This window comes from Phocoena phocoena, chromosome 2, assembly GCF_963924675.1.
Source record: "Phocoena phocoena chromosome 2, mPhoPho1.1, whole genome shotgun sequence".
NCBI classification, from domain to species: domain Eukaryota; kingdom Metazoa; phylum Chordata; class Mammalia; order Artiodactyla; family Phocoenidae; genus Phocoena; species Phocoena phocoena.
The window spans coordinates 86,708,637-86,721,346 of NC_089220.1; the positions used below are offsets into that span (position 1 = coordinate 86,708,637).

Genomic DNA, 12,710 nt, shown 5'->3' on the forward strand with positions numbered 1-12,710 from the left:
TCCCCAGTGGGTAAGGTTGGTTCAGTGGGTTGTGTAGGCTTCCTGGTGGAGGGGACTGGTTCCTGTGTTCTGGTGGATGAGGCTGGATCTTGTCTTTCTGGTGGGCAGGACCACATCCGGTGGTGTGTTTTGGGGTGTCCGTGACCTTATTATTATTTTAGGCAGCCTCTCTGCTAATGAGTGGGGTTGTGTTCCTGTGTTGCTAGTTGTTTGCTATAGGGTGTCCAGCAGTGTAGCTTGCTGTTCGTTGAGTGGAACTGGTTCTTAACGTTGAGATGGAGATCTGTGGGAGAGCTTTTGTTGTTTGATGTTACGTGGGGCTGGGAGGTCTTTGGTGGACCAGTGTCCTGAACTACGCTCTCCCACCTCAGAGGCTCAGGACTGACATCTGGCCAGAGCACCAAGACCCTGTCAGCCACATGGGTCAGAAGAAAAGGGAGAAAAAGAATGAAAGAAAGGAAAAAAAAAATAAAGTAAAATAAAGTTATTAAAATAGAAAAAAATTAAAAAAAAAAAGTAATAAAAAAAAGGAGAGAGAAAGAAGAGAGCAACCAAACCAAAAAACAAATTCACCAATGATAGCAAGCGCTAAAAAGTATACTAAAAAACAAAACGGGGCTTCCCTGTTGGTGCAGTGGTTGAGAGTCCGCCTGCCGATGCAGGGGACATGGGTTCGTGCCCTGGTCTGGCAAGATCCCACATGCCGTGGAGCAGCTGGGCCCGTGAGCCATGGCTGCTGAGCCTGTGTGTCCAGAGCCTTGTGCTCCGCAACGGGAGAGGCCACAACAGTGAGAGGCCCACGTACCGCAAAAAAACAAAACAAAACAAAAAACAAAACGGACAGTCAGAACCCTAGGACAAATGGCAAAAGCAAAGCTATACAGACAAAATCACACAAAGAAGCATACACATGCACACTCACAAAAAGAGAAAAAGGGAAAAAAATTATATAAAATGTAAAAAAGAAGAGGGCAACCAAATCAGTAAACAAATCTACCAGTTATAATAAGCTGTAAATACTAAACTAAAAGAAACATAAAACCAGAAACAAATGAGATACTGAAAGCAAACCCCAAGTCTACAGTTGCTCCCATAGTCCACTGTGTCAATTTTGGGATGATTTGTTGTCATTTCACAGATACAGGGTACATCACGTTGACTGTGGAGATTTAATCTGCTGCTCCTGAGGCTGCTGGGAGAAATTTCCCTTTCTCTTCTTTGTTCACACAGCTCCTGGGGTTCAGCTTTGGATTTGGCCCCATCTCTGCGTGTAGCTCACCTGAGGGCATCTCTTCACCCAGACAGGACAGGTTAAAGGAGTGGCTGGTTAGGGGGCTCTGGCTCACTCAGACTTGGGGGAGGGAGTGGTATGGAATGCAGGGAGAGCCTGTGGTGGCAGAGGCCGGTGTGACGTTGCAACAGTGTGAGGCATGCCATGTGTTCTTCCATGGAAATTGTCCCTGGATCATGGGACCCTACAGTGGTGGGCTGCACAGGCTCCCAGGAGGGGAGGTATGGATAGTGACCTGTGTTTGCACACAGGCTTCCTGATGGCTGCAGCAGCAGCCTTAGCATTTCATGCCCGTCTCTGGTGTCCCTGCTGATAGCCGCGGCTCGCACCTGTCTCTGAAGCTCATTTAGGCGGTGCTCTGAATCATCTCTCTTCGTGCACCCTGAAACAATGGTCTCTTGCCTTTTAGGCAGGTCCAGATTTTTTCCCAGACTCCCTTCTGGCTAGCTGTGGTGCACTATCCCCCTTCAGGCTGTGTTCACACAGCCAACCCTAGTTCTCTCCTTGGGATCTTAACTCTGAAGTCCGAGCCTCAGCTCCCAGCCCCCGCCCACCCCGGTGTGTGAGCCGATAAGCCTCTCAGGCTGGTGAGTACTGTTGGCACCAATCCTCTGTGCAGGAATCTCTCCGCTTTGCCCTCTCCACCCCTGTTGCTCTGCTCTCCTCCGTGGCTCCGAAACTTCCATCTCCCCCAATCCCCACCAGTGAAGGGGCTTCCTAGTGTGTGGAAACTTTTCCTCCTTCACAGCTCCCTCCCAGAGGTACAGGTCCCATCCCTATTCTTTTGTCTTTGCTTTTCCTTTTGCCCTACCCAGGTATGTGGGGAGTTTCTTGCCTTTTGGGAAGTCTGAGGTCTTCTGCCAGCATTCAGTATGTGTTCTATAGGAATTGTTCCACATGTAGATGTAGTTTTGATGTATTTGTGGGGAGGAAGGTGATCTCCACGTCTTACTCCTCCACCATCTTTCCTCATTTCTTTTTATTTTTTATTTTATTCTGCAGCAGTGATTTCCACCATTCTTTCTTCTAGCTTGCTCATTCTTTCTTCTGCCTCAGTTATTCTGTTGGTGCTTCCTTCTAGTGTTTTTTTTTTTTTTTTCCTGTACCCGGGCCTCTCACTGTTGTGGCCTCTTCCATTGTGGAGCACAGGCTCCGGACACGCAGGCTCAGTGGCCATGGTTCACGGACCTAGCTGCTCTGTGGCATGTGGAATCTTCCCAGACCGGGGCACGAACCTGTGTCCTCTGCATCGGCAGGCGGACTCTCAACCACTGCGCCACCAGGGAAGCCCCCTTCTAGTGTATTTTTCATTTCAGTTACTGTATTGTCCATTTCTGTTTGTTTGTTGTTTAGTTCTAGCTCTTCATTAAACATTTCTTGTATCTTCTGAATCTGTACCTCCATTCTTTTTCTGAGATCTTGGATCATCTACACTATCATTACTCTGAATTCTTTTTCAGGTAGATTGCCTTTCTCCACTTCATTTAATTGTTCTTCTGGGCTTTTATCATGTTCCTTAGTGTGGGATATGTTTCTCTCCTGTCTCATTTTGTCTAACTTCCTGTGATTGCGGTGTCCATTATGCAGGCTACAGGGTTGTATTTCTTCTTCCTTCTTCTGCCTGCTCCCTGGTGGATAAGGCTGTCTAAGAGGCTTGTGCAGGCTTTCTGGTGGGAGGGACTGGTTACTGCCCACTGGGGTGTGGAGCTGGGTCTTGTCCCTCTGTTGGGCAGGGTTGGGTCATGCTGTGTGTTTAGTGGGCAGCTGTGTGGTCAGGAAGACTTTAAGTAGCCTGTCTGCTGATGGGTGGGGCTGTGTCCCACCCTGTTGGTTGTTTGGCCATGGGGTCCCAGTAATGGAAGCTTCAGGTTGTTGGGTGGGGCCAGGTCTTGGTGAGAAATTGGTGGCCTCCAGGAAGGCTCACACTGATGAGTACTCCCCAGAACTACTGCTGCCAGTGTCTTTGTCCCTGCAGTGAGCCACAGCCACCCCTGCCTCCAATGGAGACCCTCCATTATTGGCAGGTAGGTCTGGCACAGTCTCTTATGAGGTCACTGCTTTTTTCCCTGAGTCCTGGTGCACATGAGACCTTGTGTGTGCCCTCCAAGAGTGGAATTTGTGTTTCCCCAGTCCTGTGGAATTCCTGCGATCAAACTGGCCTTCAAAACCAGGTTCTCTGGGGGCTTCTTCTCCCATTGCCAGAAACCCAGGCTGTAGATGCTGATGTGGGGTTCTCCCTCCTGTGGGAGAACTTCTGTGGTATAATTATTTTCCAGTTTGTTAGTCATCCACCTGGCAGATATGGGATTTGATTTTATTGTGATTGTGCCCCTTGTACCAGCTCCTTGTGGCTTCTTCTTTGTCTTTGGATGTAGGGTATCTTTTCGTAGCTTCCAGCGTGTTTTTGTTGATGGTTGTTCAGCAGTTAGTTGTGATTTTGGTGATTATGTAAGAAGAGGTGAGCTCAGTTCCTTCTACTGTGCCATCTTGTCTTTTTGTCTGGAAACTCCAGTCTTAGTGATACAGGTGTAATCTGGTCAGCAACAACTCCATGAATCTGGGATTATATCTGAGTAAACTGGATGCTTGTTGGTCCTTTTAAGAAAGTGTCCCTGGAAAAGGTGTGAGTAGTAATCACAGAAGGTTCTCAAGAGCACCACTCACCTTGTGCTGTTTATTACAATGGATATGACTCAGGACCAGCCAGATGGGATAGATGCATCAGGCAAGGCATGGGGAAATGGCACGGAGCTTCCATCTCTCTCTGAGAGCATCACTCTTCTAGCATCTCTCCGTGTTCACTGTCTCAGAAGTTCCTAATTTGCTTTTCCTTTGATGGATAACTTCCCAGGGTACAGAATTCTAGGTTGGGTTTTTCTTTTCTCTCAACACTTTAAATATTTTCACTCTCTCCTTGCCTGCATGGTTTCTGAGAAGATAGATTTAATTTCAATCTTTGTTCTCTGTAGGTAAAGTGGTTTTTCCTTCTGGCTCCTTTCAGGATTTTATCTTTGATTTTTCTGTAGTTTGGAAATGAATTGCCTAGTTGTAGGATTTCTTTGTTTGTTTTCATTTTTGTTTTTGCATTTATCTTGCTTGATGTTCTCTGAGCTTTCTAGATCTGTGGTTTGGTGTCTGACACTAATTTGGGGGAATTTTCAGTTATTATTTCAAATATTTCTTCTGTTACTTTTTTTCTTTCTTGTATTCCCATTATTTATATGTTATACTTTTTTGTTATCTACGTTCTTGGTTATTCTGTTCTGTTTTTTGTCTTTTTCTCCTTGCTTTTCAGTTTTAGAGATTCCTATTGAGATATCCCCAAGGTCGGAGATTCTTTCCTCAGCCATGTCCAGTCTATTACTGAGCCCATCAAAGGCATTCTTCATTTCTATTATAGTGTTTTTGATCTCTGGCATTTCTTTTTGGTTCTTTCTTAGTATTTACATCCTTCTGTTGACATTGCTTATCTGTTCTTTCATGGTGTCTGTTTTATCCATTGGAGCCCTTAGCATGTTAATCACAGTTGTTTTAAATTCTTAGTGTGGTAATTTCAACATTTCTGCCATGTCTGGTTTTGAAGCTTGCTCTGTTTCTTTAAATTGTGTTTTTTGCTTTTCAGTGTGTCTTGTAATTTTTTCTTGATAACTGGACATGATGTACCAAGAAAAAGTAACTGTTATAAATAGGTCTTTAGCAATGTGGTGGTGAGATGTTGGGGGAGGGGAGCATTCTGTAGTCTTGTTATTAGTTCTCAGTCTCTGACTGAACCTATATCTTTGGATTGTGAACTTCACAAGTGTTTTAGTTTTTTTCCTCTCTCCTTAGGTTGGACAAGATGGCAAGAGTGGGCTGCTGTTGGGTATTTCCCTTCCCCAGGTCAGTTAGCCTCTGACAATACCCTAGCAGGTTAGGCTCTGGTTAACTGATTTCTCCTGAGGGCAGAACAGAGTGCTGGCCTATTTCAAAATTCTTCCTTTTCTCCTCCCCCTGCTAGAAGCATGAGGAGATTTTCTCTGATATTTACTTTGAGGGCCTGGTCAAGCTCCTGGATATAAATCTTACAAAATTGTGGGGGTGAGGCCCCCTTGAGGTTTCTTTTTTTTTAAGATTTTATTTTTAGAGCAGTTTTAGTTTCACAGCAAAATTGAGAGTAAGTTACAGAGATTTCCATCCCCTGCCCGACACATGCATAGCTTCTCCCATTATCAGAATCACTCACCAGAGTGATACGTTTGTTACCAAGGATGAACCTACCTTGATACATCATAATCACCGCAGATCTGTAGTTTACCTTAGGGTTCACTCTTGGTGTTGTTCATTCTTTGGGTTTGTACAAATGTATAATGACATATATCTATCATTATAATGTACAGAGTATTTCACTGCCCTAAAATCCTCTGTGCTCTGCCTTTTCATCCCTTATCACCCTCACCCCTTGCAATCACTGATCTTTTTTGTCTCCATAGTTTTGCTTTTTCCTGAATGTCAGTCATGTATTTGGAATCATACAGTAGGTAGTTTCATTCAGGTTGGCTGCTTTTTTTAGTAATATGCATTTAAGGTTCTCCTATGTCTTTTCATGGCTTAATAGCTCATTTCTTTTTTAAAAAATATTTTTATTATGGATCTTTTGTTATTTAGATCGTTTCAGCAAAAAGATTAAGGCTAGATTACAATGGAGCTGCCATTGACTAAGTAATGTGAGAGATCTACTTTTCTCCAACTACCAGTCTTTTTACTTTTTTCGGAGTTCAGTCACCATAGGTCAAATTCTTTTGGAGATAAATGTCAGTTTTAATAATATATGATATCAGGCTTTAGTTCTGTTTACAGTGCTATAAATATCTTTGTGACAAAAGATTTAGAGGACTTTGAAATTGGCACATTACTTATAATATTTTAATACTATAAAAGTTAATAATGAATGTTAAATTTACCAAAGACTTCTGGAGGAGTCTTTGGTAAATTTAACCAGTATTTAACCAAGTATATAACAAGTATACTTGGTTTTGTTTTATACCTCATTGTTAAGCTAAAGTGGTAACATTTAAGTTAAAGGGAACTGGTTACAGTCTTTTTAAGGCCATGGGCCAGAGATCATTTCAGATTTTTGGTCTTCATATTAGGTTTCATAGCAGTACAGTTTAAGTGTAGTTGATTTACAATATTATATTATTTTCAGGTGATTTAAAATTTTTATAGATTATACTCCATTTATAGTTACTATAAAATGATGGCTGTATTCCCTGTGCTATAAATATATCCTTGTAGCTTATTTATTTTGTACAAAGTGGTTTGTATCTCTTAACCTCCTACCCCTATCTTGCCCCTCCCCTCTTCCCTCTCCCACTGGTAACCACTAGTTTGTTCTCTATATCTGAGTCTGTTTCTGTTTTGTTATATTAATTCATTTGTTTTATGCTTTAGATTCCACATGTAGGTGATAACATACAGTATTTGTCTTTTTCTGTCTGATTTATTTCACTAAGCATAATAGCCTCCAGTTTCAGTCATGTTGTTGCAAATGGGAAAACTTCACTTTTTTATGGCTCTGTAGTATTACATTGTGTGTGTATATATATATATATATATATATATATATATATATATACATACATACATACATACCACATCTTCTTTATCCATTCATCTGTTGATGAACTTTTAGGTTGCTTCCATATCTTGTCTATTATAAAAAATGCTGCTATGAACATTGGGGTGCATGTATTTTTTTTTTTTTTTTTGGCTGCACTGGGTCTTTGTTGCTGCGTGCAGGCTTTCTCTAGTTGCAGTGAGCGAGGGCCACTCTTTGTTGCGGTGTGTGGGCTTCTCATTGCGGTGGCTTTTCCTGTTGAAGAGCATGGGCTCTAGGTACACGGGCTTTGGTAGTTGTAGCACACAAGCTCAGTAGTTGTGGCATGCGGGCCCTAGAGCACGCGGGCTTCAGCAGGTGTGGTGCATGGGCTCAATACTTGCGGTGCACGGGCTCTAGGGTTTATGGGCTTCAGTAGTTGTGTCGCACAGGCTCGGTAGTTGTGGCTTATGAGCTCTAGAGCACAGGGTCAGTTGTTGTGGTGCACGGGCTTAGTTGCTCCGTGGCATGTGGGATCTTCCCGGACCAGGGCTCGAACCCGTGTCCCTTTCATTGGCAGGCAGATTCTTAACCACTGCACCACCAGGGAAGTCCTGCATGTGTCTGTTTGAACAAGTGTTTTTCTTTTCTTTGCATAAATTCCCAGGAGTGGAATTACTGGATAATATGGTAGTTCTATTTTTAGTCTTTTGAGGAACATTTGTACTGTTTTCCACAGTAGCTGCACAAATTTACATTCCCACCAACAGTGTACAGAGGTTACCTTTTCTCCATATCCTTGCCAACACTTGTTATTTGTGGTCTTTCTGATGATAGCCATTCTCACAGGTGTGAGGTGATATCTCAGTGTGGTTTTCATTTATATTTCCCTGATGATCTAATCTTTTCATTTGTGCCTATTGGCCATCTCTATGTCTTCTTTGGGTCCTCTACCCATTGTTTAATCAGATTTTTTTTGTTTTTGATGTTGAGTTGTATGAGCTGTTTATATATTTTGGATATTAATCCATTATTGGACATATCATTTGCACAAATCTTCTTCCCTTCAGTCAGTTGCCTTTTCATTTTGTTGATGGTTTCCTTTGTTTTGCAAAAGCTTTTAAGTTTGATTAGGTCTCATTTGTTTATTTTTTGCTTTTGTTGCTCTTGCCTGAGGAGACACATCCAAAAAATATTGCTAAGAACAATGTCAAAGAGTGTAGTACCTGTGTTTTCTTCTAGGAGTTTTATGGTTTCAGGTCTTACATTAAAGCCTTTAATCCATTTTTTTTTTTTTTTTTTTGCGGTATGCAGGCCCCTCACTGCTGCGGTCCGTCCCGTTGCAGAGCACAGGCTCCGGATGCGCAGGCTTAGCTGCCATAGGCTCACGGGCCCAGCCGCTTTGCGGCATGCGGGATCCCCCCAGACCGGGGCACGAACCCACGTCCCCTGCATCGGCAGGCGGACCCCCAACCACTGTGCCACCAGGGAAGCCCGCCTTTAATCCATTTTGAACCTGTTTTTGTATATGGTGTAAGAAAATGTTCTAGTTCCATTCTTTTACATGTAGCTGTCTAGTTTTCCATGGAGTTTTTAACTCTCAGACTTGTGTACACTGAACCTCCAGCAATTGGTCAATTACAGTTCAGGCTTTCCTACCCTGCTGCTGGTTCCCATGATGGTTTCCATTTCTAAGTCTACTCCAATAAGCCATGACTTCTTGCATTTGCCTGTCTGTCTCTCCAATAGTAGGCTCAGCAGTTTCTACTGTGCCCTTATATTTCTCTTAAGGATCCTAGAAGAGTTGATTTTTCAGTCTGTTCAGCTTTTTACTTGATAGACAGTGCAGTGACTTTCAAGCTCTTTAAATTTGGAACTGGAAACTGGAAGTTCTGAACTACTTTTTTAAAATAAAAAAATAATGCATAAAAAAGTAGGGTATGTATATGATTTTAAAAAGTAAACTATATGGAAGGCAATGCAATGAAACATTTAAGTCTCTTTCCTATCCTGGACCTTAGTTCTCCAGGCCTTTTCCCTGGAGGAAACCACTGTTAATAGTTTCATGTGTATTCTTCCATAGGTAATCTCAGCAATTACAAATGTATGTGTATATATTTTGTAAAAAAGCAAATGGGGGGCTTCCCTGGTGGCGTGGTGGTTTAGAGTCTGCCTGCTGATACAGGGGACGCGGGTTCGTGCCCTGGTCCGGGAAGATCCCACATGCCGCGGAGCAGCTGGGCCCGTGAGCCATGGCCGCTGAGCCTGTGTGTCCGGAGCCTGTGCTCCGCAACGGGAGAGGCCACAGCAGTGAGAGGCCCATGTGCCACAAAAACAAAAACAAAAACAAAAAACAAAACAAAACAAAACAAAAGCTAATGGAACCATATTCAACATGTGCTGGACCTTGTTTTTGCTTCTTGTATCTTAAAGTTCATGTCATATCAGCACACAAAAATCTATTTCTTTTTTTATGACTGCATAATATTGTGCTAGGTATGTAGGTCATAATTTATTTAACACCCCTCACTTCCCCATGATGAACATTTATGATGTTTCCAGGCTTTTAATTAAAATCAGTGTAGGGACTTCACTGGTGGTCCAGTGGTTAAGACTCCATGCTTCCATGGCAGGGGGCACAGGTTTGATCCTGGGTTGGGAAAGTGCCACATGCTGTGCAGTGTGGCGAAGAAAAAAAAAAAAATCAGTGTAGCCATGTATATACATCTTTGCAATGTGTGAATATATCTGTGAGATAGATTACTAGACGTTATCTCCTTGGTATTAATAAATACATATAACTTTTATGAGTATAACATGATTTTTTCCCCCACTCCTTTAGAAAGAAGCCTAAGAAGAAAGAAAATGAGACTGGATGTAGAAGGTCAATGCGATTACTAAAAGTCGATCCTTCAGGAGTTTCATTACCAGCAACTCCAACCCAGCCAATATTAGTAGCAGATGAAAATGTAAGAAAGAGTGCAAATACAATATATTAACCAATAAAATACTCAAAAATTTGAAGTGTTTGAAAGTAGAGTAAAAAGTCATTAAATTATGTTTAATTTGTGCATCATTAATTTAATACTTGGCTGTTGTATGGTTTAATGAGTAAGATTTCAAACTCGTAAGAGACTGGCTTGGATTCTATATTTCTGCAGACTTACCCTGTGTGGGATTGTGGGTAAATTCCTTAGTCTTTCTGAGCCCCAGTTTCCCCAATTTTTTTTTTTTTTTTTTGCGGTACGCGGGCCTCTCACTGTTGTGGCCTCTACTGTTGCTAAGCACAGGCTCCGGATGCGCAGGCTCAGTGGCCATGGCTCACGGGCCTAGCCGCTCCGTGGCATGTGGGATCTTCCTGGACCGGGGCACGAACCCTTGTCACCTGCATTGGCAGGCAGACTCTCAACCACTGCACCACCAGGGAAGCCCTCCCCATTTTTAAAATGGCAACAATAGCAGAAACCTCTCAAAGAGGTGTTGTGAGGGATAAATGATATAGTATCTATAAAGTTTCTTACATTTATATTAAGGACTTAGTAAGCAATAAATGGTAGTTATTAATATTATTAGTAATAAATAATATATGTCAGTAGTGATGGGGTTCTCTTACTGTAGTTTAATTTTACTCTGTCAGTGAGTGGAAAGAGTTTTATTTACCAAATTTATTGTCTAAATAAGATTATGAGTATATTTTTTATTCAGGAGCACCTACTGGTTTTTTTTTTTTTTTAATTGCACCTACTGTTTTTAATACTTTGTATCTAAGTGCTTAATTAAATTGGAAGATTAGCCTGGTGCTTTGAGAGCTAATTGCAAATTAAGTTACTAGGGGAAGAGTAGCTTTCAAATTTTTTTGAAGCCTCCATCCATCCATGATAAGAAATACATTTGCATTGAACCCGTTCCACACACACACACACACACACACACACACACACACACGAAACAAAACTTTTGTGAAATGATACTTATCCTTACTACATGTGATACACTTTTGTATTTCCTAGTCTGTTCTTTTCTCAGTTACTAAAACACACTGTTGGTTGTAATGTATTAAAATGATTTCATGACCTATGGGTTACAACCTGTGATTTAAAAAACACTGACACACAGAAAGAGAAAGACAAATATCATATGATATCACTTAATATGTGGAATCTAAAATATGGCACAAATGAACTTATCTACAAAACAGAAACTCACAGAAACAGAGAACAGACTTGTGGTTGCCGGCGGGGGGGGCAGTGGGGGAGGGAAGGACTGGGAGTTTGGGATTAGCAGATGTAAACTATTATATATAGGATGGGTAAACAAGGTCCTACTGTATAGCACAGGGAACTATATTCAGTATCCTGTGATAAACCATAATGGAAAAGAATAGGAAAAAAGAATGTGTATAACTGAGGCACTTTGCTGTATAGCAGAGATGGACACAACATTGTAAATCAACTATGCTTCAGTTAAAAAAATAAAAAACACATAGAGTAATAACTTTGAGGTATGAAATTGAATTGATCTGAATCAATTCCCAGGTACTGGCAGTGTAACTTTGGACAAATTAACTTCTCTAAGTTTCATTCCACTGTCTTTATAATGTGATATCTCATTCACTAGATTATTAAGGGGATTAAATGAGATAATACATGTTATTACTTTACAGGATAATTGGCATTCATTCATTGAACAACTGTTTTTGAATGCTAACTATGTGTCACCACTGTTGTTGGTATTGAAAGTAAAGTAGTAAGAAATCTTAAGCTTACATTCTAGGGCAGAGCGACAACCAACTTTTTTTTCTTATTTTTTATAACAGCCTTTGTTACCTCCTGGGCCTTTAGAAATGACTTCTGAAAATCGAGATGATAACAGTGAACTATTTAAAGGATTTCTGCAGACTTGGGCAGAAGTGAGCAAGGTATCACTTGGGAGGGTAAGCCCAAGCTTTTAGAATCATCTGTTAAGCAAATTCTAGTACATATATTAACTTAGTGCTTTGGTTTCTCCCATTGTTTCAGACAAGAAGTAAAAACACTGAGAAGGAGTTATCTAGCATTAAAAGGTGAGTTAAAATTCCTTGCCTTTGTTTTACATTTTCTGGGATCTTTATAACTTAAAGACTATACCATAACAGGAAATTTGAAAGAGGTGAGAAAAATTATCCATCGTATTTCTACCCTAACAACTGTTGTTTTTGTATATTTCCTTTCGTGTATCACCATATGCAATACCACTAGGATATAAGCTTCATGAATGCATGGATTTTGTCTCAATAACCAGAAAAGTGCATTTCACATAGTATATATTCATTCAGTGTTTAATAAATGAGTGATATCACATACATTTTTACTTTTTTATGTTCTAATATATGTACAGTTTTGCATTATGCTTTTCTATTAACATTGTGGTTGCATGTTACTAGAGTCTTTAAATTTATTGAATAATTGCATAATATTTGATTTAGCAGGTAGAATTTACTTAACCTCCTCTTACTCCCTTGGTATTTGAAATTGTTTTCTAATTAGTTTTGATTGTTTGTATGTGTGTTTGTTGAAATTTATATTGTGATAGTCGATTATTTCCTTAGGATAGATTCCAGAAGTGAGATTAATGTGTCAAATATTATGGACATTTTCATGGCTTTTAGGAAATGCCGGATTGTTTTCCAAAATCTTCTTAAAAAATTTCTGAAAATCTTAAATGAATTTACTCTGCTGTTAGCAATATATATGAATGTATGTTTAACTATAGCCTCTTAGCTTTTATAAGTGAAAAATAGTACCCCATTGTTTAGTTTGATTTCCTTGGTTGCCAGGAAGTTGCATATTTTCCCACATTTACTAA

The 12,710-nt window shown here is 40.7% G+C and overlaps 1 protein-coding gene across 2 annotated transcripts in view; it reads left to right on the forward strand.

Moving 5' to 3' along the window:
* Positions 1–12,710, forward strand: part of WDR76 (WD repeat domain 76) — a 70,624-nt gene that overhangs the window by 33,351 nt on the left and 24,563 nt on the right. For both annotated transcript variants that reach the window (XM_065872185.1, XM_065872186.1), the window contains exons 5-7: positions 9,709–9,835; positions 11,683–11,784; positions 11,885–11,928. In XM_065872185.1, the coding sequence (XP_065728257.1) occupies positions 9,709–9,835; positions 11,683–11,784; positions 11,885–11,928 (273 nt within the window). The remainder of the gene's footprint in view (positions 1–9,708; positions 9,836–11,682; positions 11,785–11,884; positions 11,929–12,710) is intronic.